Source organism: Zootoca vivipara, chromosome Z2 (assembly GCF_965207765.1).
Source record: "Zootoca vivipara chromosome Z2, rZooViv2.hap1.1, whole genome shotgun sequence".
Classification (NCBI taxonomy): Eukaryota; Metazoa; Chordata; class Lepidosauria; order Squamata; family Lacertidae; genus Zootoca; species Zootoca vivipara.
This window is the reverse complement of record NC_142585.1, coordinates 42,071,592-42,097,812: the sequence shown is the minus strand read 5'-3', so window position 1 is coordinate 42,097,812 and position 26,221 is coordinate 42,071,592. Positions and strand designations below refer to the sequence as shown.

General features: G+C 46.3%; 1 protein-coding gene across 4 annotated transcripts in view; it reads left to right on the top strand.

Moving 5' to 3' along the window:
• Positions 1 to 22,423, top strand: part of AKNA (AT-hook transcription factor) — a 65,115-nt gene extending 42,692 nt beyond the window's left edge. For 3 of the 4 annotated variants that reach the window (XM_088665006.1, XM_088665004.1, XM_088665005.1), the window contains exons 7-23: positions 1,751 to 1,810; positions 3,413 to 3,540; positions 4,551 to 4,770; positions 6,222 to 6,379; positions 7,167 to 7,346; positions 9,256 to 9,541; positions 10,230 to 10,436; positions 11,428 to 11,534; positions 12,728 to 12,954; positions 14,107 to 14,260; positions 15,575 to 15,745; positions 16,485 to 16,624; positions 17,388 to 17,501; positions 18,084 to 18,224; positions 19,641 to 19,757; positions 20,972 to 21,140; positions 22,004 to 22,423. In XM_088665006.1, coding sequence (XP_088521132.1) covers positions 1,751 to 1,810; positions 3,413 to 3,540; positions 4,551 to 4,770; positions 6,222 to 6,379; positions 7,167 to 7,346; positions 9,256 to 9,541; positions 10,230 to 10,436; positions 11,428 to 11,534; positions 12,728 to 12,954; positions 14,107 to 14,260; positions 15,575 to 15,745; positions 16,485 to 16,624; positions 17,388 to 17,501; positions 18,084 to 18,224; positions 19,641 to 19,757; positions 20,972 to 21,140; positions 22,004 to 22,283 — 2,859 coding nt within the window. In that variant the 3' untranslated portion in view covers positions 22,284 to 22,423. The remainder of the gene's footprint in view (positions 1 to 1,750; positions 1,811 to 3,412; positions 3,541 to 4,550; positions 4,771 to 6,221; positions 6,380 to 7,166; positions 7,347 to 9,255; positions 9,542 to 10,229; positions 10,437 to 11,427; positions 11,535 to 12,727; positions 12,955 to 14,106; positions 14,261 to 15,574; positions 15,746 to 16,484; positions 16,625 to 17,387; positions 17,502 to 18,083; positions 18,225 to 19,640; positions 19,758 to 20,971; positions 21,141 to 22,003) is intronic. The other variant, XM_088665007.1, reaches the window with a different exon arrangement.
• The last annotated feature ends 3,798 nt before the right edge of the window (positions 22,424 to 26,221 follow it).

Genomic DNA, 26,221 nt, shown 5'->3' with positions numbered 1-26,221 from the left:
ACCGCCAACCTTCTGATCGGCAAGCAGGCTCTGTGGTTTAGACCACAGCGCCACCCGCTGTAGCCTCTCTTAAATAACAGCCCCCTTCAGCCACTGTTGCAAAACTGATATGCACACACACTCTCAGTTCCATCAATAACGGAATCCCACTTAAGAGAGGGAGGAGGGTTGAATTCTTAGTGTGGCGTTGGTTTGTTGTGCTTGTTTGGTTGCTAATTGGTGATGGGATCCAATTAGCCTTATTTCTTTAGTTAGCACAGTTGATGGCATGTAAAAGGAGGAGAGAAAGTGAGTGCTGTTAGGGAATAATGAGCTTATTGCAGGTGGTGTTATGAGTTAGAAGGGTGTCTTCACAGGTTGTTTTCCACCCAGTTTGTTGGTAACAAGACCAGCTGGTGGTTTTTGCAGTTTGTAGGGCTATGCAATAAATCACCATATCGTTGAAATAACATAGTGGTAAGTTTTTCAACAAGGCAATATACCGGTGAACTAAAGGTGGAGATTTAACAGCTTCCCAGGGAGTAGCTCAGCTGAACCACACTTTGCAGATACTTTGCAGATACTTTGCAGGGATGGTGTCTCCAGCCTCGTTTGCTCTCTCCCTTCTCCCTCCTAACCGATAATAAATTAAGATAAGCCCTCACACAAACCAGCAAACTCTGTCAGCTTCACTGGTATCTTTCCACTTAAAGGTCCAGTTGCATACGACTCTGGGGTTGCGGCACTCATCTCGCTTTATTGGCCAAGGGAGCTGGCGTACAGTTTACGGGTCATATGGCCAGCATGACTAAGCTGCTTCTGGAGAACCAGAGCAGCACATGGAAACACCGTTTACCTTCCCGCCAGAGCGGTACCTATTTATCTACTTGCACTTTGACGTGCTTTCAAACTGCTAGGTTGGCAGGAGCAGGGCCCGAACCGCCGACCTACTGATCGGCAAGCTTTAGATAGACTCTGTGGCTTAACCCACAGCGCCACCTGCGTCCCTTATCTTTCCACTTAGAGATCAGCTAATTATGGAGAAGCTGCTAACTATTAAAAACAAAAACAAAATTGTGACAAAGCATATTTATCCACTTCAGTTGCACAAACATACATTTCAGTTTGCAACTGAAACAGTATGGAAGTGACTTTTTTCACCTAGAGCAGGGGTCAGCAAAGCTTTTCAGCAGGGGGCCATTCCACTGTCCCTCAGACCTTGTGGGGGGCAGACTATATTTTGAAGGGGGGGAAATGATGCAAGAGCACCACAAGCCCCGGTGGCTGTTTACGAGTGGCAGGGGCTGGTTGTGGCAGAGGGACGATGAGCGGTGCGTGAAAGGCCTCTGGAGAGGGGCTGCTTAAAATGGTGGCCGCTTGAGCGCTGCTGCTGCTGGCACCAACAAAACCCAGCCCCCTTCCTCCTCTAGGCAGGGTGGGGAAAAGCCAGGAGGAGGGAGGGAGAGAGGTGACAACGATGACACTGTGAGGGAGAGGGAAACAATGTGCGTGCTGGCGATCCACACAGCAATTCCCAGACCGTCCAAGGGCCAGATCCAGAAGGCAATTGGGCCTGATCTGGCCCACGGGCCTTAGTTTGCCTACCCGTGACCTAGAGGCTTTGGGGAACAGGTCTAAGTATTGTACAGGTACTGGAGGAGATTAAATTGATTAAGGAAGGTGGGGGAGTCACCCAAATGGAGATTGTATAGCAAAAGAACAGTGCCAGCCTAGCAGGATATGATGACATGTTCTGAATGCTCCTATTTAGGTGGAAAACCTGGAGGAGCTAATTCGAACAAGGAAGTTGCCGCTTCAAGACCAGCTAAAGGTACCACAATCATTTTCTTGAGGTTTGAATTAATGTTGCATCTTCTTTTTTAATGAGATGTGTATCAAAGTTTTTCATAATACATAAAATAGTGGTTACCAGAAAATAAATAGAATAAGTGGAATACAGAGTCCTTCCTTAGTAGATCATTCTTAGCCCTTACCACCCATAATAGAGCACAGTAACTCCTGCCAGATCTCAACTTTCTCTTCCCAGCCTCTCACCCTGGGAGACCAACATTTCCCTGTTTCTCACCCAGGATCCTCCAACAACCGTCTACCAACCCCCAATCCAGAGTGTACAATCTCTGGACCTTAATAAAAGTCCCTGACATGGAACTTCAAAGAGAACCAACAAAAGAAAGAAAAGGAACAATAAGAAGAAAGGAGAGAGAGAGAGAGATAAAATAAAAAAGACAAACAAACAAAAGAAAAAGAAACGTTAGAGAAAGATTTAAAAAACTTCTGATTTTCCATCTGACGCTTACATAAAAAAAGAAATATATATATGATAATTTAAGACATTCAAGTTCATGCCTACATCCATCTTCCTCACCTTGATATTGCAAAAATGGTAACAAGTTGGTTGCAATATCATCAGCTTAATGAGGCATTCGAATTGAAGAAGAGGATGAAGGGTGATACATGATTGGTGGTGGTGGTGATGATGATGTAAGTAAGTAAATAAATAAATAAATAAATAAATAAATAAATAAATAAATAAATATTTATGGAGTACTGTGTCCAGTTCTGGGCACCACAGTTCAAGAAGGATACTGACAAGCTGGAACGTGTCCAGAGGAGGGCAACCAAAATGGTCAAAGGCCTGGAAACGATGCCTTATGAGGAACGGCTTAGGGAGCTGGAGAAGAGAAGGTTAAGGGGTGATATGATAGCCATGTTCAAATATATGAAAGGATATCATATGGAGGAGGGAGAAAGATTGTTTTCTGCTGCTCCAGAGAAGCGGACACGGAGCAATGGATTCAAGCTACAAGAAAGAAGATTCCACCTAAACATTAGGAAGAACTTCCTGACAGTAAGAGCTGTTCGACAGTGGAATTTGCTGCCAAGAAGTGTGGTGGAGTCTCCTTCTTTGGAGGTCTTTAAGCAGAGGCTTGACAGGCATATGTCAAGAACGCTTTGATGGTGTTTCCTGCTTGGCAGGGGGTTGGACTGGATGGCCCTTGTGGTCTCTCCCAACTCTATGATTCTATGAAATAGAATGTATGTTTAGGGTGCTGAGAACTGTTAGGAGACCCATGTTTCCCTCAAAAAGCTACACTTTCAAGAGTGGTTTAACAATCCCATTTTGCAGGAAACTTTGGAAAGTGTTGCTCTCTGAGTGGCATAAGGTGTCTTCCAGGAGGGCAACATCTGTCTGAAAGCTTCGTCATGGGAGAATGCCTGAAATAATTTACCACAAGGTGTATTTTTGTTGGTCCCATTAGCAGTGAAACTAAAAACTTACCCGTATTGCTGCATTGCTAGAGTGCCATTTCCCATCATAAGGATACAGTTAAAGTCAACACAGCTGTGGTACTCCAGAGTCAACAAGTCACTCAAAATCTCCTGCCTCTTTCAACCTTGCTTTCCATTGTAGGGGTTCGCAAGACTAAAGGAAGCCCAGGATGCCTTGGAGCAGACATATCTACAGGCTCGAGATGAATACAGGCAGTTGCAGAACCATCAAGAACCTGTGGGGGCGCTAGGGGACTTTGATTCTGATCGGTATGTACGGTATACTGTATACAGTGGTACCTTGGTTCTCAAATGCCTTGGTTCTCAAACGCCAAAAAACCGGAAGTGTTCTGAGTTTTGAACATTTTTCAGAAGCCGCACGTCCGATGTGGCTGTCGGCTGTTTCCAGGGCGCCTGCACCAATCAGAAGCTGCACCTTGGTTTTTGGACATTTTGGAAGGCAAATGGACTTCCGGAATGGATTAAGTTTGGCCCTTTTCTTTTTGCTATTTATTTTGCATTCTTGTTTTTGAGGCTTTTTCGGTTAATTTGTTTTTGTGACTATGTGGAATCCAAACAGTAACTATAATCAGTGCAGGTAAGTTTTTTTATGTATATGTCTACAATACTGTCTTATTTATTTCATAGTACAGTACATTGATTATTGCTTCCATTTTATGGATCAATCGCCTTGTTAGATAGTAAAATTCATGTTAAATTGCTGTTTTAGGGGTTGTTTTTAAAGTCTGGAACGGATTAATCCGTTTTGCATTACTTTCTATGGGAAAGCACATATTGGTTTTGGAACGCTTTGGTTTTGGAACGGACTTGATTCAGCAAGGATTTCAGGCATGGAGTCTCTCCCAGCCCTACCTGGAGATATTGGGGGTTGAACATGAGGCTGTCTTCATACAGTCCTGGGTTGAATAGGGAAAGTGGGATCTGAATATGAGGAGGAGACAGTGTGCTGACAGACTTTTGGATGATACCCCTTGGGAGCTGTTGCCAGTCAATTTAGAGCAGGGGTAGCCAAGGCAGCATCATCCAGAGGTGGTTGTTGGACTACAAGCCCATCATTTTTGAACACTGCCCATGCTGCTGCATGGGGTAGATGGGAGTTGTAGTCCAACAACACCTGGAGAGCATCACTTTGCCTATCTGTGATACAGGAAGTACTGAGCATTATAGAACAATAGCCTGACTTCTGTACTCCTATTCCCTGAGCTGCATTGCTGTTCTAGCTTCACTCATCTTTGCTAATTCATTTTAACACTTCCCAGGGCGGTGGAAGGACAGATATTCCATCTGGAGATGCGCTTGGAGGAGCTGAAAGAAAGAATTGACCAGGCAATGTGGGACCAGCCAGTTGCACAGAGAAGCGTTGAGGCACCTGACTCATCTCCTGCCTGTTTTCCAGCTCAGGCATCTGAGTCGCAGATGAGGTCGCCGACTCCATCTCTTCAAGCCCCAGTCCCGGCTGTCTGCACTCCATACCCTGAGGTATGCAATTACTTCGAGGTTTTCCCAAGCGAGGAATGGCATATCTAAAGGATATTTTGATTGATTGATTGATTATATTTCTATGCTGCTTTTCATTCGGAGGCATCCCAAAGCAGCTTACAAACAATAGAGCAATACCTGATAGAACATAATAAAACATCACAAACACAGCATAAATCCTATGGGATAAGTAACAAATCATCAGTGAAACAATTACAATCTATAAAACATTGTTAACAAGGCAACAACTAAGAAATAAGTTAAACGTCACAAAGCCAAAGTAATATTTGAGATGCAGGAGTGTGTTTAAAGGTTTCTCTTGTGCACCAATCTGAAAGTTATTTTATACCCTGGATTTATTGGTATCACTCTGGAGCCCTTTACAAGGCCACATACAGTGGTACCTCTACTTACGAATAACTCTACTTACGAATGTTTCTACTTACGAACGGAGCTCCGTCCGCCATCTTGGATGTGGTTTAGATAGGATTTTTTCTACGTACGAATTTTTAGATAGGGTTGCTTCGACTTATGAAATTTTTCTCCCAATGCATTCCTATGGGATTCGACTTACAATTTTTTTCGACTTACGAATGTGCGTTCGGAACGCATTAAATTCGTAAGTAGAGGTACCACTGTATCTTACAAAGCATGAAATGGCTTGTATCTCCTATCTGGCCTGTGGGACGCTCTCTCCAGGCCAGGGCCAGACGACACATGAGGTGGGCTGAGGAAGCTGCCTCAGGTGTGGAAGCCCAAGAACAGGGATTCCAACTTGCATAAAATATTGGGGAGGCCCAGGTACGCCCCACTCCGCATAATTGATCACAAGGCATGTTGCACACATGCCATTTGAATGGTAGTGTTCATCAACTTGGGGGGGGGCAACCCTTTCAAATCTTTTATTGTGGGGATCTAAGGGACCTTACCCCCTAGGAGTTGGCTTCTATGCCCAAGAGACAGCACCCACACAGGTGCCCCATCCATCTTGCTGCCTCCACCACTGGTGAAGAAGCAGTGTTGGCTGTTTCCGGCAATATTTCATGTGCTCCCTGAGATCTCTGAAGATCTCACCAGAAGCCGCCATGGCCCCTGCCACTTTATGGGCACCACCACACAACCCATGAAGGGGAGGTTTTGGTAGGAGAGGGGCAGGGCGGTGGCAGTATGGGGGGGCACCTCCCTGTTTCACCTATGGTAGTGAAAAGGGAAGGGTTGTCCCTGTGTCCGTCCATGCAATAGGCCATGCTTCCATGGCAACCATCTTGTGACTGGCGCCCACAGCACTTTCTCAAAATTCAAAATGCACCCACTAGTCCCCGATAAAGGTCACCAACCTCTGTTTTAGGCTGACAGTAATTTAAATTGTTCAACATTGTATACCAATTGCCAAATTCGGGGGGAGTGCTTTCATTTGGGCCTTGCTCACGCCTTGACTCTCTGCTCTTCAGACCCCTGTCCCCACGAATGGCCGCTGCCAAGCCCAGTTGGACTTTGAAGTGAATTCCATCAGTGATGAGACTGGGGAAGAGGGAGAAAGCAGCCTTCCGGAACCCCTCCGGCACATGCAAACCCAAGTGGAAAAGGACTTTGATCACCTCCTAGACCAGTAAGTGTATGAGTTTTGTGTATATGGGGTGAATGTCTTTTTGGAGAAAGACCCCCCCTCCCCAGTCCTTCAATAATCTTTTAAAGATTTACAATATTTTCACTCTTCAAATAAAAATGATCTCTGCATCATGCTGTTGTTCTATCATGGTTGTTTTGGCTCTGTAGAATGTATTCCTTTGGATTTCTGAACAAATTGATTGTTGCTGGGATGTTTTCTTCTCCAGGACCCCATTTTTGCTATACTTTTAAAGCAGTATTATGCCCCTCCCAATAACCCTGCCCTTCTGCAAAGAATCCTGGTAAATGTAGTTTGTGCTTTAAGTCCTTAGGAGACCCCCCTAGAACCCTCAGAGCTACAGTTCCCAGAGTTTCTGGGAAGGGGAATTGATTGTTAAACTACTCTGAGAACTGTAGTACTGTGAGAGAGAACAAAGGTCTCCTTAGACCTCCCTGCCCCCTTAACAAACTACAACTCCCAAGATTCTTTGGCAGAAGCTATGATTGTTTAAAGTGGTAATGTGCTGCTTTAGATATATAGTGCAGATGAAACCTATATCTCTACTTTGAATGGTTGGTTGATATATTGGGTTGCTTCCAGTGAAGTTCTACTCAGAGTAGACCTATTGAAGTGAATGTGCCTAAGTTAATCATGTCCATCAATTCAAATGGGCTTACTCTTAGTAGTACTGGCAGCGACTAATATTCAGTGTCAGTTCATCTGGTTTCCTGGTGAATCCCAGAAGGCTGACAGACCCAAACGTAACCTATTGTCTCTTGCCCCACAGCTACAACAGCTTCAAATCTTTGCCAGAGGCTCTGAGCTTGGAACAGCTGCACCTGAACAGACATTACTCACCCCCAGATGAAGCAGATGGTGCAGCCATAAGGGATGTTGGGACAACGGAAGGCTCCCTCTGGGGGGTGTCTAAAGCTAGCAAGACCTCTTGCAGGTCTTCAACCTTGCAGTAAGTCATCCAGGAGAAGAAACCACACTTCAGCCATGCCCTGATTATTTCATGGGTCAGGGACCTGTGGCCCTCCAGATGTTGCTGGACCATATGGAATGTTGCTCATCCCTCAACATAGGCCATGTTTACTGGATCTCATGGGAGTCCAACAGCATCAGGAGGGCACCCCATCAATTATCTTTATCTGTCCTGAACCTTCCAGCAGCCAGCTTCATCATAGGCATCCAATGAAGCTGAATGGTAGAATATTCCAGACAGATAAAAGAATGGCCATGTAGCAATGCTGTGGAATACATTCCCACAGGAGGCAGCGATGGCTGTCAACTTGGATGGCTTTACAAGAGGATTAGACAAATTCATGGAAGACAAAGCTATCAACAGCTGCTAGAAATGATGGCCATGTTTTACCTCCACTGTTGGGGGCATTATGCCTCTGAATGCAAGTTGCAGGGAATTGCAGGAGAGCAGAATCGCACTCATGTCTTGCTTGTGGGCTTCCCACAGGCATCTGGTTGGCCACTGGGAGGACAGGATGCTGGACTAGATGGGCTATTGGCCTGATCCAGCAGTGTTCTTATGTCCTTAACTGCCTCTGGTCTAACCACTCTGCACATTGCCTTGCAAATATTGGTGGGAGTCCTTTTACAGACCACCACGATGCCTGCAAACATTCTGGGATGTGACTAAACTTAGAAGCAGGGGGTGGGTGTTGCTTTTCCAACAAAGATGCCTTTGCTTTCTCTCCCTCTTTCTTTCCCAGAGTTGGACAAAGGAGCTTTTTATTTTAGATTATTTTTATTTCCAGTTCTTTCTACTCGATAGGGCTGAGCTGGCAGGGCAGATGCAGGGGCGGGGACTGTGGGAGCAGAAAAAAAGGAGAAACAGAAGGAAACAAGGGAGTGGGGGAAGGGGACGAATTTGATGGGAAGGAAGTGAATGTGAAGCCTGGAATCACATGGAGTGAAAAGGAAGGGGGAGGGAAATGCGCATTGAAATCTCTCCTTTCCTTTCCTTTCCTTGCATGTTTGCAGGATTCCCAAGCCTGCAGCTTGTAGCTTCCCTGCTTATGTAAAACCTAGTGCCTGCTTCTATAACCCATGCAAAAAGACAGCTTTGTCATTTCGGCACATGAAATCACAGGTCCTACTTTAGAAGTCTGGGAATGAAGGGCCTTCTTAGTCTCTGGGTTCTGACAGGAACAGACTCTCATAGCCTGGCTTGAAAAGCCCTTGCAGCAAGTTTGGATTGCTCCTTCCCAGATCCCCAGGTGGGGATTAAAAAATGATGATGAAGTTGCTAACTCCTAAATGTGAAATGTGTGATGGGTGGGGAGGTTAATCCACCTTCTTCTCCAGGACGAATGTTCAATAAGAAAACCATCTGAACATGCCCTAGGCCAAAGGTTGCAAGTTCTTCATCCCTGATTTAACAGCTGCCATCTTGAATGTTGGACTTTCCAACAGCCACTGGCATCTTCTGTGTTCCTATTCCCTGAGCTATATTCTTGAAACTGCTGAGAGATTGCCTTGGAAGTATGGGCAGTCCAGAATGTGAAAGGCTGTTGACCAGGCATCCCCAAACTTCGGCCCTCCAGATGTTTTGGACTACAATTCCCATCATCCCCGACCACTGGTCCTGTTAGCTAGGGATCATGGGAGTTGTAGGCCAAAACATCTGGAGGGCCGCAGTTTGGGGATGCCTGCTGTTGACAGCAAAGCCTTCATGTGTTACTTTACCCAGAAGCCTTTGTTTGTTTTGTTTCTTTAAAGTGAAGCTGCACCTTTGACCCAACAGCTTTGTTCAGAAATGTGCAAAACTAGACTGTGACCAGAATAGGTCAGACAACCCATCAGCTTCTGCTGAGCACCCCCTTCTCTCTCTCTTCCTGCTTCCCCATTTCTAATAGGCAGCCCCAACAGATGGAACCTCCTGAGCAGCTTTTGAGGAAGTCCCAGCAGGAAGTACCTGACCAGACCAGCTGCTCACCATCCACCCAGCAGGAGGAGGAGCCAGTTCCTCAGGGTTCAGTTGAACAGAAATGTACATCGACTCCAGTTCCAAAAGCCTCATCATCTAGGAGACGGCAGAAGCGCCTGTCGCCACAGAGCAGCATGGCCAGTGTGGCAGGCAGTGCTGCTTCTGAACACACAGCCAAGAAGACCCTCCAGAAGACAAACACAGGATTGCCTGAGGTAAGCATTGGTTAGTGGGGATGGGGCTGTCACATTGGAGCAGGGGCAGAAAGCATTTTTCACCATGAGGGCCACCTTCTTTTGGGGGCTTTCTGGGAGCCATGTGCTAGGGCAGGGGTTCCCAACAAAATTTTCTCGAGGACCCCTCATCGAGCCACTATTGTGACAAGGACCCCCATTAATTCCTAATCCTAAAATTAAAAAGTGAGAGCCAAATTAAGAGTTTTTATATTTTATATTTATACGTTTTTTACAGTTACAACAGAGTACTCCATCAGTATACAGTTAGTTTTAATTTTCAGTTCTTAATGAGATGAGTTAAATCTGTCCTTTGAGTTCAGATTTCTGAAATATTAGGTTCCAGGGAGGAGGGAGGGGAATGGAGAAGACAGGGTACCTAGAATCATAGAGTTGGAAGAGACCACAAGGGCCATCCAGTCCAACCCCCGTCGGCGCACAAATGAAGCCGACACGCGCAAAGCATCTTGGGGAGGTGAGCGTTAGTAGAATGCGCGCGCTGCCTCTTTGCAAAACAGTAGTGTTTGTAAAGCGCCACCTAACGGCATACAGCAGAACTACTGCCTCTATCTAATTCTAGTTTTGTGCTAGACTCTGCTCATGCAGGAAGCGGCCAAAACAAAAAATCTGTTATCATACAAAATATATTATTATTTTTTTATTCTAATAGCATCTTGCGGACCCCTCTGGCAAAGCTGACGGACCCCTGGGGGTCCGCGGACCACCTGTTGGGAACCACTGTGCTAGGGGGAGGGACCCAGAGTGGGGGAAGAATCTGGGACCTAGTGTCCTCCACACTTTATTGAGATTTGACTCCCATCATCACCAGCCAGCCAGCAAGCCAAGAGAAATGAGGAGTCTCTGGCCCAATGACCAGGTATGGTGGGAGTGCTACTTCTTAAGAGCAGAGCAGGGGGAAGAACCTGTGATCCTTCAGATATTGTTGGATTACAGCTCTCATCATCCCTGACCATTGGCCATGCTGGGTGAGGTTGATGACAGTTGGAGTACAGAAACGTATGGAGACCTACTGGATCCGCATCTCTGGTTGGGGGCCAATGAAAGCCCTGAGAAGCAGCTCTCCTCTGCTTGGAGATAGGGTTGGAGAAAGAGGTTTGGGACTGGGCAGGCCTCATTGTGTTCTGGATGAACAGGAGCACAGTGAAACTTGGAGGCTGAAGTAATTTGGGAATGGTGCAACTTGAGTCCAAATTAGTCCAATTTTAGGAGCCCCTGTTCTGAATAGAGGTGGGAGGGAACTTGCCTGTCCTTGCTTGTGACCCATGGAGTGAAACATACAGCTCATATGCCATGTATTCTAAGCCGAACCTACCTCACAAATTTGTTGTGAGGATAAATATTGGGGTGGAGATGTCCTCAACTTCGTGAAGGAAATACCAAATAAAAATGTTTATATACATATCCTTTGTTGCCTCAAAATATGGTTCTTTTTGAGGAAGTTCAGGCAATCATTTAACTGCCTCAAGGATAAGATATATTTTTCAGCCTGTGGGCCACATTCACTTCTGGGCAGCCTTCCAGGGGCCACATGCCTGTGATTGCCTGAGTCGGTGGCAAATGTGGGTGGAACAAAGGAAGTAAATTTTCCCCTTGTACAGCACACTATTTTATACACATTCAACTCACATAACTCTCTTGATTTTCCATTCAGGCAAGCCAGGGGCACTATTAAAATCCAAGGACACGTCCCATCCAGGAAAAACACCCAAGAAGGATGCAAATATGGGCCCATCAGAGAGTGGGGGTGGCCTCAGAAGAGTCCTGAGGGCCAAGTAGAAAGGCTTGGAGGACTGCATTCAGCCCCTGAACTTGAAGTTCCCCACAACTTCTTTTTCCCTCTCTTGCAGAATTTACGCCTTGTTTCCCCAGAGACAGACAGTGGATTTGTGGGATCAGAAGCCAGCAGGGTGTCCCCCTTGGCACAAATGCCAAAGCACTGTACATCCAAGTTTAGGTATGAACCCTCCCTCCCCTCCCTCCCTTCTTTTCCTGTGTTAATTCCCATAATTGTGTCCCTGAGTTGGCAGTGAACAGGAGGAAGTATATATAGAAGATACCTGGAGACAAAAAGTGGATGAAACCAGGAACTGGGTGGGCATCCAGCAATATTCAGATAAAGGAAAATGAAATTGAGCATGAAAATGACCAAACTGATTGCAAACTTTGAAGCTGGTGGAAGTTTATTTGTTCTTTAATATGTGTTGGGAGATTTGATCTCTTGTATCAGCTTTAGTTTGACTTACAGCAGAATCAGATTGCAATTCTAGACTTGCACACTTGGGAGTAAGGCCAGCTGAACCCATTGGGGCTTCCTCTTGAGTAGACATGAATAGCATGCGTGATAATTCTATGGTCTCACAGATATCATTGGACTCTTACGATCGTCCTTGAGCACTATCATGCTGATTGGGGCTGAAGGGAGTTAGGGTCCAAGGACATTTGGCTCTCCTCCTCTGCACTATTTTTATTAGTAAAAAGGTAAAGGGACCACTGACCATTAGGTCCAGTCATGGAAGACTCTGGGGTTGTGGCGCTCATCTCGCTTTACTGGCTGAGGGAGCCAGGGTACAGCTTCTGGCTTATGTGGCCAGCATGTCTAAGCTGCTTCTGGCGAACCAGAGCAGCGCACGGAAACGCCGTTTCCCTTCCCACCGAAGCGGTACCTATTTATCTACTTGCACTTTGACGCGTTTTCGAACTGCTAGGTTGGCAGGAGCAGGGACCAAGTAATGGGAGCTCACCCCGTTGCAGGGATTCGAACTGCCGACCTTCTGATCGGCAAGCCCTAGGCTCAGTGGTTTAACCCACAGCGCCACCCGCTGCGTTATTAGTAGTGTTGCTATTATTTCATTGGCTTTTTATCCCATCCTTGCTTAGGAGCCAAGGACAGTTATAGAACATTATAAAAGACCCATGTCCTCACAGTCATTAAAACAGCTAAAACTACATCTTTTAAAAGCCGCTTTGTTGAGGAAGTCCCTCAAAAAGAAGGGTACACTTAAAAAAAAAATTGCATCTGTTTTGCCTGCAGCATGTCCCAGGTTCAATCCCCAGTATTTCTAGATAGGGCTGAGAAAACTGAGCTAGAAGGACCCAAAGATCTGACTTGGTATAAAACAACTTTCTGTGTTCCTATTTCTTGTCAAGGTCCCACAGCATGCTGGGAAATTCAACCTCTGTTGATGTAGACTTCCAAGAAGAATCTCTAAGGAAAGTGCCTGTCACATTGGAAACAGACAGCTTGCCCAGGCACACACAGTCAGACAACAGGATGCAGAGACAAGGCCTCTCTAAAGGAAGACCTTTGCAGCTTAGCTCCCCTACCAGGTGGACCAACAGCATCGCCAGTGAGATGGAGCCAGGCATGGATAGTGGTGAGCTAAAAGCAGTTAATCACTTTGAGCAGGAAGGCCAGGTCATGTGCCTGTTCTTATTTGAGGTCTGTCCTAACATCCTGCCCCTCAGTACCTCGCTAGCTGCACTACCCTGAACATTCACTCACGTAAAGGTCTAGCACACACACACAGCCTCGCAAGGCTGTACCACCTTACTGTGACCTGGATCCCTGAAACACCTTGCAGAGATCAAACAACACCCCTGAATCATGGACCTTTTGCTGGGTCAGTTGCAACATGTTAAACAGGTATTTGTTTTGTGCCATCCGAAGCACTTTCCTCGCTCCCCTGGAGACTCTGTGATGCACATGTTGGCTGTTAATCAGCTCTTGGAGTCACAGGGGAAGTGCTTCTACAGGTGAAAGTGCCATACCTCAGTGGTACAGCACCTGCCTTACATGCAGAGGTTCCCAGGTTCATTCCTTAGCATCTCCGGGTAGGGCTGCGAAAGAGACCCAAAAATATGAAGCCCTGGAAACCTGCTGCCAATCAGTATAGGCAATACTTAGCTAGGTGGACTAACGATCTGGCTCTGCATAATGCAGTTTCCAAAGCAGAAAGATCCATGATTCATGCATTGCTGTGATTCCTGGATTGCAGAGTTGTTGTTGTTTTATTAATTAAATTATTAAACTTACTAGTTGCTTATTGCACCAAGGTGTCCAGGTAACTTACAGCAGGTGCGCACACACAAAGAGAGAGACACACAATACCATTATATCATCGAGCATAACATTTATGAAAAAACAAAAACACATCCACCCTATAAATAATAACAAACAATATTAACCATGCGTAAATAATAAACAAAGAATACTCCCACCCACTAATTAGTAGATAAACAACTATTTACCCCCCCTTTTAAACTCCCCTCCCCATCCAGAAGTCTGGAATCAGGCCAGCTGCTGCAAACCAACAGTGGGTGCGTCCCACATCCTCAACCCAGGGATGGTCCTGCGCCTCTCCTCTGCCTTTGCTAGGTAAAGCAGGAAAACGTTGGCAAAAGTTTCGCCTGCTTTGCAATTCACCCAGCCACTGCTTATCTTCTGCTGCTACTGGTGGCCTTTGGGGGGGGGGTGTCCCATCCAACCCTATGATTCTATGATGTGTTCCTGGCTCTTTTCTCACCAGCTCACACAGACTCTGAGGCTGAGGCCCAGGAAGGACTTGACACGTACAGTGTGCCTCTTGATGAAGCAAGACATTCTCCTAGCTCCTCTGCCGTTTCGCTGCCCCCAGTCCAGACTCAAGACTACAGTCTCCTTGACTCCCGCTTGCACCGAGAGTAAGTTTCCTCTTTGGAATGGTGGGGGCACTGGGTGAGAAACACAGTGGATCATAGATGAGGAACCTCAGGCCAAGGTGGCCGAGACAGTCCCTCAGACCACTTTGTCTGGCCCTCAGAACTCTCCCCAGACCACACCCATCACTGTGTGATGGTGCTTTGCACCCTCCTTGAGTCTATTGGGTTAACTGGAATGTGTCCATGAACTCCTACACTTGCCTGCATGGAGGATGGAGGGGGGTGTGCAGAGAAAAAAAGCCAACTGAATAAAACTAAAATCAGCATTCATTGCTCTGCCCACTTTTTGCTTTGGGTCATTGCACACCACTACTATGAGGCCCCTGGAAGGTTGCCTGGAAGGGAGTGCAGCCCTCAAGCTTCCCCTCCCCTGGTCTGTACTAACTGGCAGCAAACCTCCATGTGTTCTGGTCAGAGGTGCCAGGGATTGAGCCTTCTGAGCTTACATCCCTTTCCTCCAGAGGAGAAGGAATCAATTTTAACCCTTTTTAGGGGAACATTTTCTCCATGCTCTGGCAAGCTTGCATTCAGCTACCAGCCCAGGAGCTTTCCATCATTCTTAAGAGCTAACTCCTGCAGTAAAAACATTCCATCTGCAAGCTGGTAATGCTTTGTACTTACTCTGTAAGAACTGTAAACAGAAGCAGCCTCACTAAGAGTGAAGTCGTTAAGATTTTTCAAAGTGGATGCCCCGTCACCAAGCGATGACGCTTCCACTATTGCTTACCTTCCAAGTCCCAGACTGCAGAATCTGGGACCGGCAGCCATGTAACACCGGAAGTTGCGTCAACGTAACTTCCGGTGTCGCTTTGCCCTTCAATGGGCACCAAAAATGGCCGCCGCCGGCTTCGAAAGTCGGTTGTACGCATGTCAGGAACTGCATCGACGCAACTTCCGGTGTCGCTCCGCCCATCTATGGGCACCAAAAATGGCCACCGCCGACACCGGAAGTCGCTTCTATGCACTTCCGGACATGCGCAGATACGACTTTTGAAGCCGGCGGTGGCCATTTTTTGGTGCCCATAGAAGGGCAAATTGGAAAGGGAAAAAATGGCCGCCGGCAGGAGAAAATAACGGAGAAAAACGGGAGATGAAGTGATACGGGGGACCACCGGGAAAAGGTAAGTAAAAACGGGGGTTTCCCGGGGAAAACGGGGTACTTGGCAGCTATGACTATTGTGTGTACAATTTGGGTTGCTGGACATGTATAACATGCCTAAAATTAATATCTCTTGTCATGCTAGGTCCTGATTTTAACTGATCCTGGGTTGGGGGTTGTTTCTGTCCCTATAACAGCCAGGCTATCACAGCTTTGCAGAATGAAGTCTCTCAGCTTCGCCAAATCCTGGAGAAGACCCTCCACCAGCCTCATGGTTATCCAAAGCGGCCACCCTCTGCACATACCTCTACACTCCAGAGGACAGGACAGGACAGGACCTGCCTCCCCACAAGTGCCAATCCAATAGGGTAAGCAATGGGCAGAGCTTGTTCCAGGTTTGAGGGTAGCCCAGGCAGCCTCTCCTTTCTCCATCAGTATCTCCTTATGGCAGCCAGGGCAGGTTCATGTAAGGAATTTCCCAAAATGCCTCTGACAAAGCATTGCTTCAGAGAACGGTGGGGAGTTAAAATGGCTGCTAGACTCAGCTGCCTTATGCTGCTTGTAGGGGCAGGCGGCTGGAGGGGCAGGTGCCAGCAACATACCTGACCTGGACCTAGGGGCCCTGGCACCTGCCTGAAGATGCTGGGTATTGACACCCTGCACAGGAAAAAGTGTCTTCTCTCTGGTGCCACCTGCTGCCCATACAATGCCCCAGAAGCCCAGCTTTCTTTCTTGCCTTTGTTTACACCAGGCATCACCTGGAAACCTGTTGGAAACCTGAAATACGATTTATTGTTTGTTGAGAATAATTGTATCCTATAATTTCTTTCACATACAACATGGTGCACCAAAGCCATTTTTAGTCAAACACTTGGTAAGCTTCTGTTGCAAAAAATAAGAAGGTGGTATTGGAACCCTGATTTGCAGAGGAGAGAGGGGCACTACAGAGGTAAAGACCCCTTACTTGTGCCCACCACTTCTTCCCTTTTAAACACATACTCTCTGACACAGTTTTGCAGTAGATAAGCAGAAGTTCTCTGCCCTGTGCTTGCTGCTGCTCACGTAAGGAATGGTGCCGTGTGCCTAAAACGATTCACTGTCTTGCAGGTCCAACCACATCCCCACCTCATCTCACAGCAAAACGTCTGGGAAGAGCACAGCAGACCAAGACAGTCCAACTCTGTTGATCAAGCCAGAAGAGTGGATGAAGAGATCGCTCCTGCAAGATGGGATCCAGCTGGATCTCAGTAAGCAACAAAAATGTTTGTGGTGTGCATTAGGTTGGTCTGGTTATGCAAAGAGATGCATTTTATTCTGAGGCTGAATATAGGCATGCCTTTCAGAAGGATGTTCTGCCTGTGCTTCTGTTCCTCATATAAGCCTGCCAGGACCCTAAGGTCCTTTTCTGCATGCCACCTTTGAGGGATGTCCTGAAGAACGAAGTACCTCGGAAGGTTTTTAAGCAGAGGTTGGGTGGCCATCTGTCAGGGATGCTTTAGTTGTGATTCCTGCATTGCAGGGGGTTGGACTAGTTCTGTGATTCTATGAAGGTGGCAGTGAGAGAACAGTAGCACCTCCCACACCCATTGTACAAACTGCTCTGGTGCCAACCTTGACATTTCTTTGACGTGAGGCAAATGTCTTTTCCTTTTCCTGGGTAGTTGGGTATCACCAATCATTGTTACTGTTAAATTTGGGTGGGTGTGTTTTGTTTTGTTTTTAAAAAGTTTATGTGGTTTTTGTGTTTCTTTACAGTGGTTGCAAATCGCTTCAGACTTTCTTTCTTTTTTAGGGAAGCAATGTATGAATTAAATAAGCCTAACCTAAACCCTTTCCAGCTTCTCATTGTCAGTGACTTCTCATGCACTAGCCCATCAGTGTTGTGAACAAGTGGCTTCTGCTGCAAACCAACAGCACTTGATTCCCTTGGACTTGATCCTGTATAATGAAGTGACTGCTCTTCTGTGTGCATATGAGGACTGAGGGTTTCCCCACCTGTGTTATTTGCAGGCACTTCAGAGTCAGACTACTCACCGCCAAAGCTATGGAAAGGGAAACTCCAGGAAACCTCTACTTCTAGGAAAGAATCCTCAAAGCAGCCCATCCTCCGGGGGCCCTACACTGGTGAGCAAAGGGCACCTGAGCCTGCTCTTATTTACCAAATCAACTGCCCCAGGAAGGACTAGACAGGTAGCAGTGCGCTGGGCTAGGAAAGCTGGGTTGAATTTCCATGCTAATAAAAATTTTGGCCTAAATTTTACGGGAGGGTATGGGAAGCAAAAGAGGGGAGCAGAACTGCCTTTCCCCCTTTTACATTTTTGGGGGTGGGGATGTAATTTTCAGGGGAAATTTGATTTGTGGCAATAATTTCTTCTCCCCTCCTCTCCAGGTGGGGGGAAGAATGGTGGTCCCCACTGAGAAAGCAACCAAGCAAATTATTATTATTATCATCATCATCATCATCATCATCATCATCCTTTCAGTTTATCAGTTGCTTGGCACCAAATGTCTCCAGGCGACCTACAAAATTTAAAAACCTAAAGTGTGGCATAAAATCGGAACAAAGAACAATGTGTTACAATAAAAGCTGTACAATAACATTGCTGCATTAGACCAAAGGCCCATCTAGTCCAGCATTCTCTTCCCACAAGGGAAACCAGGTGTCTGGAGTGTGTGTATCAAGTTTCTCTGTTTTGATTTCTGTAGGAACCCAGTATCCATTTTCAAGTCCCAAGTCCCAAGAACCAAAGGCTCCCAAAAGCTCTGCCCCGTGCCCCCATTGCCAAGAGGTCAAGTCACGGCTTGAAGAGGTACCCACAAGAAACCAAGATGCCGGAGGCTACAAAGGTATCATAAGAAGAGCCTTGTTGGAGTTAGTCCAGCATCCCAGTATTCTCACAGTAGCCAGCCAGATGCTCCACTGGGAAGCCAACAAGCAGGGTCTTGAGTGCAACAGCAATCTCCCCATTTGTGATTCCTAGCAACTGGTATTCAGAGGTTTACTAACAGTAGAGGTAGAATATAGCCATCATGGTAAGTAGGCACTGCTAGGATTATTATCCACAAATTTGTCCAATCCTCTTTCAAAGCCATCCAGGTTGGTTGCTATTGCTGTATCTTGTAGGAGCAAGTAGTTTTAACTCTGTGCTGTGTAAAAAAGTACTTTCTTTTTTCTTTTCTGAGTCCCCTAAAATTCAACTTCACTGGATGTTCATGAGCTGTGTATCTGCTTTCTTCAGATCATCTGTCATGTTGCCTCCTTCTCTCCTTTGCTTTTGCAACTAAAGATGGCCCAGAGACTCTGAAACCTTTCCCCATATGGGAGTTGCTCCATCCCCTTGATCATTTTACTCATCTGTGAGGCAGTAATAATAATAGGAGTTGTAGTCAAATAGAATCTGGAGGGCCACAAGTGCCCCGTCTCTGCACAATCCAGACCACAGGGCAGGGCAGGGCAGGATTCTCAGTGGCAGGGCAGGATTCTCAGTGGCAGCAAAGTAGCTGGCTTATGTGAGAGTCAGAGTCAGAGTCTGTGAGCAGGGTATGTTCTGAATCAGGAGTTCCACACAGCAACCGATAAGAAAAATTGGCCCACAACTTGCACCACCAAATGGCTCACTGAAGCAAATGTGGAACCAACCAGGTGCTGGGGGGTTGTGTCTCTGCTGGCTTTCAGCCTTAAATTTCCTCTTGACTTTCCCCTTTTTACAATTCTGGAGCTTAGCAACAGGTGGAATAGTGCCACAGGAATCATTATCCTTGGTTAAATGTTAACTGGTACCTGGTGAATTTCTGCATTCCTAAATTAAGGACTCAACCTACATGTCTTTTCTTTTTTAAAAAACTTTTTTTAGGAGATTAAAAATAAATAAATCTGGGTCAGCAGTTTCAGCAGAAACTGAGAATGACTGGTTTGCCCAAGACTTATCTAATGAGTTCTATGCCTGAGGCATAGGCGCCAGGCACCAGGGGCCCTGGGGTGTTGTAGCACCCACAAAACTCACTCTGAGGGGGCTAGGCACTCATAAATTTTGGTAGTGGGCATGTGTGCACGTGCGTCCAACATCAGCATGCCCGGAGGCACACATGTCCAATGTCATAATTTATTTATAGCTCAATATCCTAGCTGCTTCCACATACTGGTAGTTTTTTTTTTTTTAAAAAAAAATCCTCTCCAGGGCTCTGGTTCTGTGTATTCTTGTTTTTGGATTCGGGGTGGAGGGTCCTTGTGGCAAGTTGAATTACCTTGTCTTTTATTTATAGGCTGTGACTCCCCGAGGGATTCATTTGGACCCTCCCACCAAAGCACTCCGAAAAAGTCAGAAGCACTAAGCCATCTGTGCAAGGAGACCAGGAACTCCAGGAGCAAAGTAGTGCATGGTGAGAAAGGGCATTTCTGGTGTGAAAACTGATGCCGTGTTGGCAAACTGGAGTGCAGGTCCTGACGAGGGCAGCAAGGACGGTGAGGGGTTTGGAAACAGTTCCCAAGAGGAATGGTTTTGTTTATAAAAAAATATAAGGTGAGGCTGCTAGCTCAAGCCAACAGCTCATCTAGCCCAGGATCCTGTTTTCATAGTGGCTGACCACAAGCAGGACCTGAACACAACAGCACTTTCCCCACCTGCAATTTCCCAGCCGTTGGTATTCAGAGATGTGAGACCTCTGACAGTGGAGGTAGAACATAGCCATCATGCCTAGTAGCCGTTGATTTGTAAACTGCCGACACATTTTTAGAAATCGAGTAACAATAAAACAATTCAGGCATTGTATGGGGGCGCGGGGGGGGGCGCTGTGGTCTAAACCACTGAGCTTTGGGCTTGCCGACCAGAAGGTCAGCAGTTCAAATCTCTGTGACGGGGGTGAGCTCCTGTTGCTCGGTCCCTGCTCCTGCCCACCTAGCAGTTCGAAAGGACGCCAAAGTGCAAGTAGATAAATAGGTACTGCTCTGGCGGGAAGGTAAACGACATTTCTGTGTGCTGTTCTGGTTCGCCAGAAGTGGCTTAGTCATGCTGGTCACATGACCCGGAAGCTGACTGTGGACAAACGCCGGCTCCCACACCCTATAGAGCCAGATGAGTGCCGCAACCCCAGAGTCGTTCGCGACTGGACCTAACAGTCAGGGGCATCTTTACCTTTACCTTTACTATAAATGTTATGATCATCAAACAGAGAACAAATGGCCAAAGTTGAGTCAAATTAGTTCTCTAAAAAGCACTTAGTGAAAAGGAAATGTTTTCGGCAGGTGTCTTCAAAAGAGAAGAGTGTTCCAGAGCACCTGGGCCAATTATTGACACTAAACAAAATATGATATCAATTCCTCCAATTATTGTAAAAACCTGCAGTTTTTTATATAAAATATATACGAGATATATATTAGAGCAGGCGGATAAAAGAATTAAGTTAAAACAATTCGGAGTATACAGGAAAGGATGAAAATAAATGTAAGGAACCGCAGAAAGAGGGGGAAAGGAGTCAAAATTGGAAATGTTAAAACTTGGCAAACGTTGTAATGTATATACTGTAAATGAAAATATAAATTCCTCCCAGTTCTGTCTAGGGTGAATTTTAGATCTTGTTTTCTCATTTGCCCCCAGGGGTAGACCATGGCACAGGGAACAAAGCAGAGCAAAGTTCTGGACCACAGCAGAACCTCAGCAACCACCATCAGTTACAGCAGCCTGGACTCTGGTACCTGGCCCTCCCAAGCCCTGCTGCCTCCATCAGCTATGTCCCCATGGTTCCCTATCCTCCAACATCTGTAATGTAAGAAACACTCATTCAGGCCTTTGTTCAGTGAGAATTCTGAGAGATATGACTTTCCCCCTTATTGTGTTGACCCCGACAATGGACCCATGGCCCTCCAGATATTGCTGGACTAAAACTTTCCATCTAGCTCCAGACAACAAGGACAGTGATTGGTGTTGTATTCCAGCTTCAGTTGTCTGCCTCTATAAGGTCTCCATTGTTGGATTATTCCCTGCCACAGATTATTACTCTGATGTTGGATTATTCCCTGCCACTGATGCCTCCAAAACTCATTCAGGAAGGTACCATTGTTCAGTGAGAGAGCCACATACCTTACCAGCAGAAGTCCCCAGGTTCAGTCCTTAGCACCTCCAGTTAGAAGAATCAGGTACAAGAATGAAAAAGGCCCTTGCTCTTCCTGAGTTTCTGGGGAGCTCCTGGCCAGTTAGTGCAGACCCAGGGTGGGGAACCTCAGACTCAGGGTCTAAATGTGTCCCTCTAAGCTTTAGTGTCTGGTCCACTGGCCTCTCCCAAGGCTCCAACCCTCACTTAGCCCTATTGCATACCCCTCCTTGAGTGTTTTTGCCTGGTTTGTTTGTTGGTTTAACTCTGATGGAGGACAGAGGGGGGCATGAATGTGTGTAATAGCAGCCCACTCCACTAAAGTAGCATTTGCATTTGTTGTTCTGCCCACTTTATCCTCTGGCCCTGCCCTTCACAGGAATGTGGCCCCCAGAAGGTTGCACAGATAGGAATGCAGCCCTCTCCCAGAAAAAACTTCCCCCACCCTTGGTGTAGGCAATACTGAACTAGATGCACAAATGCTTTCACCTAGTGTAAAGGTTTATTCAGCACCCCCCCCTTCTTTTTCTCCCTGCCAGCTATTGTTCTCCACTTGCACCTCAGACCTCCTCCCCTGCTGCTGTCCCTAGCAGGTACCAGGCCACAGAGCTGAAAACCCCGGCGTCTCGGCACCAAATGCAAAAGGATTCCTGCTGCTCCATGACTCTGGACTGCGCTGGTCTGCAGGACCTGAACTGGTCTCTGAGCCGTGCCATAGTAGCTGCGAGAGACATGAAGCTCACCACCAAGCGGATCAGCCGGTCTCTGACTTCAGATTTGAACAAAGGGAGGCACCTGCGGGGATCCTGCCTCTTTTAGCAAGAGAGCCAACTGGATGGACACCCTTCTACTGGTTTAGCTGGAATTGCAAAGGGGGGGAGTGGGAGGGGGGACTCAGTTTCCGCAAAACATAACATAGGGGAGATCTTCATATAACATTCTGGGTCATTTATGTGCCAAAGAGCACCACCAGAGAGCCCCTCACTCAGTGTGGAGGTGTCCCATTTTTGGGTGCCTGACAGCCTCTTAAGCTTTGTGGAGATGTTCAAGTCTCTAGGCTGTGTGTGGTGCCTGTCTTAATATGCACTGGGAGCCTTCAAAGATTGTGGAAAGGGGCTGTTGCTGCTTCACTTCCCCTTCATTCCAACTCCCTGAACAAGCAACATAACTTCGTGTCACGAAAGCCACCTCTGCTCTTATTTTGCACGTCTTAAAAGGGCAAATTTCCAAGCAGTTTGGGGGAAGATGTAGCATTTTCCTGGAGTAGGGGTAACAGTGGTAGTTTCATTATTTTATTTTTCCAATAGACATTGAGGGTAGTGTATCTCTCTCAGCTTTGGCAGGGGGCTTGGTGGTGGGTCCTTATGTCAGCCTTAGATATTCCAGTGCTGCGTGTCCTCTACCTGCCCGTTCCTCTGTTCGCACCTTGCCTCAACTGTCTTTTGCCTTAAAAATGGAAGTCTTAAAAGCTCCTTTGTGGGCATAGTGGCAGAAGCAAAACACCTTCTGTCACACTGAGGCCATGTGAAGATGGTACTTCTTCTCCCCTCGATTTATTTTCAGGGAATTGAAAGACACCTGCTGCAGAGTCATCCCACTTTAGCACCCTTCATCTCCTAGGAAACCCATATTGTGCATAAGCACTGGCCAGTGGCTGTTCAGAGCCTTTAAGACTATGCTCTGCCTTTACTGGTGGAACAACTGTTCTTTGAATGCCACCTGCTGGGAATCACAAATGGTTCTGCTTTTGGACTTTCCACTGGGACATCTGGTTGGTCACTGGGAGAACAGGATGCTAAGCCTTACCTTCCAAGTCCCGGACTGCAGAATTCGGGACCGTCAGCCGTGTGACACCGAAAGTTGCGTCGACGTAACTTCCGGTGTCGCTTTGCCCTTCTATGGGCACCAAAAATGGCCGCCGCCGGCTTCAAAAGTAGCTTCTATGCATGACCGGAAGTGCGTCGACGCAACTTCCGGTGTTGGCCTGCCCATCTATGGGCACCAAAATGGCCGCCACCGACACCGGAAGTCGCGTCTACGCATTTCCGGTCATGCGTAGATGCGACTTTTGAAGCTGGCGGCGGCCATTTTTTGTGCCCATAGAAGGGCAAATCAGAAAAAAATGGCCGCCGGCAGGAGAAAATAACGGAGAAAAGCAGGAGATGAAGTGATACGGGGGACCACCGGGAAAAGGTAAGTAAAAACGGGTGGTTTCCCGGGGAAAACGGGGTACTTGGCAGCTATGTGTTAAGCTAGATGGGCCATTGGCTTGATCCAGCAGGGCTCTTACGTTTTTATCCTAATCCGCTTTCAGGAAGGTCTACCTCCTCCATGCTGTTGCTGAACGGATCTCATTCACTGTAAATATATAGCATTGTATCCAATGTTTGTCATTCTTAAGAGCAGAGTCACTGAAATTAATGCACATAACTTAGGTTCATTAATTCCAGTGGAACTAGTCTGAATACAACCCATTACACGGTACTGTCCTACTGGGAGTAGGACATAAAGGTTTTTTGGTAATCCTCTTAAGGGCTGTGAGTCTATTGCAATACTTACCTCAGGACTCTTTGTGACGCGCGCGCGAGAGAAAAGGAGATGAGAGAAAGAGCTGTATTTTGTGAAGGGGGAGCCATGGTGAATCGTTTTCAGAGAGATGTGTGTGTCAAAACAAAATAAAAAAATTCCTTCCAGTAGCACCTTGGAGACCAACTAAGTTTGTCATTGGTATGAGCTTTTGTGTGCATGCACACTTCTTCAGATGCCTGAAGAAACACACGAAAGCTCATACCAATGACAAACTTAGTTGGTCTCCAAGGTGCTCCTGGAAGGAATTTTTTTATTTTGTTTTGACTACAGCAGACCAACACGGCTACCTACCTGTAACTAGATATATGTGTGTATTTGTGGTTTTTTTACATGTGTGGTTTCAATTGCTGTGTGGTTTGGTACTATGGAATGGAAACAAAGAGCGTTTTGTGTGTCAACTCTTTTGTCTTTTTTGCCTTCAAGAATGTCTTCAAAATATATTTTGCTAGAATACTTTTCTTTCCCTCCCCGTTTCCTTGTGCCCATTAGGATGTTTGTCTGTGCTTTAAGAACTTTGGGCAAGCAGCCACTCCGAGGTCCAACACATTGTAGGCAGTTTGCCAAGACCAAATGCAGCCGGTAAGCATCAGGGGCAATAGATATATAACAGTATCAGACACTTTTTGCTGTCATTGTCAGGGCAAAGTTGACCAATATTTAAGACAGAACAGATATCAGTGGTGAGCAACCTTCAGCCTGCCCACCCTCCTCATTTTGCCCACAAGGCTGGTTTGCCCAAGAGGCACCTATATTTACAACTGTCATATGTAGTATCAGGAGCAGGAGAGATAAAGTGGTATCAGAGCTGGGAGGGATTTTGTAGGTAGCCCCCATTAGCTGTCATATCAGGGCTTCGCCAGCACCAATGTTCGGCTGATCACAGGAATTTGTGATCAGTACCAGAAACAAGCTTCCTCCCACAAACCAACAGAGTTTTCCCCATGGCATTCTTTTTCAGCAACCTAAGGCCCACCTGCATGATATATTGAGGCAGTATGAAACTGCATTCAAGCAGTCATGTGTTTTCCCAAAGAATCCTGGGAACTGTAGTTTGTTAACAGTGCCGAGAGTTCTTAGGAAATTCCCTATTCCCCTTTACAAAGCTACATTTACCAGGGTGGTTTAACAGTCAGTCCCTCTTTGCAGGAAATTCTGGGAACTGCAGCTATGTGGAAAACCACCTCTCAGCACCCTGAACAAACTACAGATCCCAGGATTCTTCAGGGGAAGCCACGGCTGTTTAAAGTGGTATAATGCTGCAGACCTCACCTTTAAGACAGAAGCTTTTGGGTTGTTGTTATTAGACCACTGGGAGTCAGAAACCCTTGCTGATCTGTTGGGGCTAACCCAGAGATTTCCTAGGAGAGCCTGTTCTACCTTCTGCCTATCACTGAATTAAGCAACCCCTTAAACACAGCTGGGAAGTTGAGGCCACCTTGGCCGTTCTTGGTCCTATCCTCATTGCTGCTAATGTTCCATGCTGCCTGTAGATTATGTGAGTTGAGAGTGCAGTAATAAGAGGAATTGGCTCAGTCATAAGATGAGTACCTTAGAAACATTGCAACACAAAGCAAGGGAAAGTGGGCAGCTAGCTGATGAAGGATGTCTGTGCCATTTGCCCCCTGACACCTTTTTAAAATATACCGGTACTTTTTGAATCTATAAATATACCTTTATTTTTTTAAAGAAAAAAATCATGACAGCTCCTTCTCAACACTCATACTATCTGTAGAATTGTGCTAAAATGTACATTAGGTTTTAGACCAGGCATCCCCAAACTTCGGCCCTCCAGTTGGTTTGGGCTACAATTCCTATCTTCCCCGACCACTGGTCCTGTTAGCTAGGGATCATGGGAGTTGTAGGCCAAAACATCTGGAGGGCCGCAGTTTGGGGATGCCTGGTGTAGGGTATGTGTGTTTTGCATTGAAGCCATTACCACAAACAAAATCACTGTGAAGCTATGCTAGTTGTATCTTTTTTCAACATTCCTTTAAAATAAAATAATAAAATAAAACAAGCACTTCTCCGGTAAGGAAAAATATGTTGCAAATGGGTGTTTCTGTTTTTCTTGCTCAATAAATTATTTTTGTCTGCTGGTGTCTGTATTCATTTTTTTAAAGGGGAAAGATTTCAAACACACACACTGGCTCTGTTTGCACATAAAACCT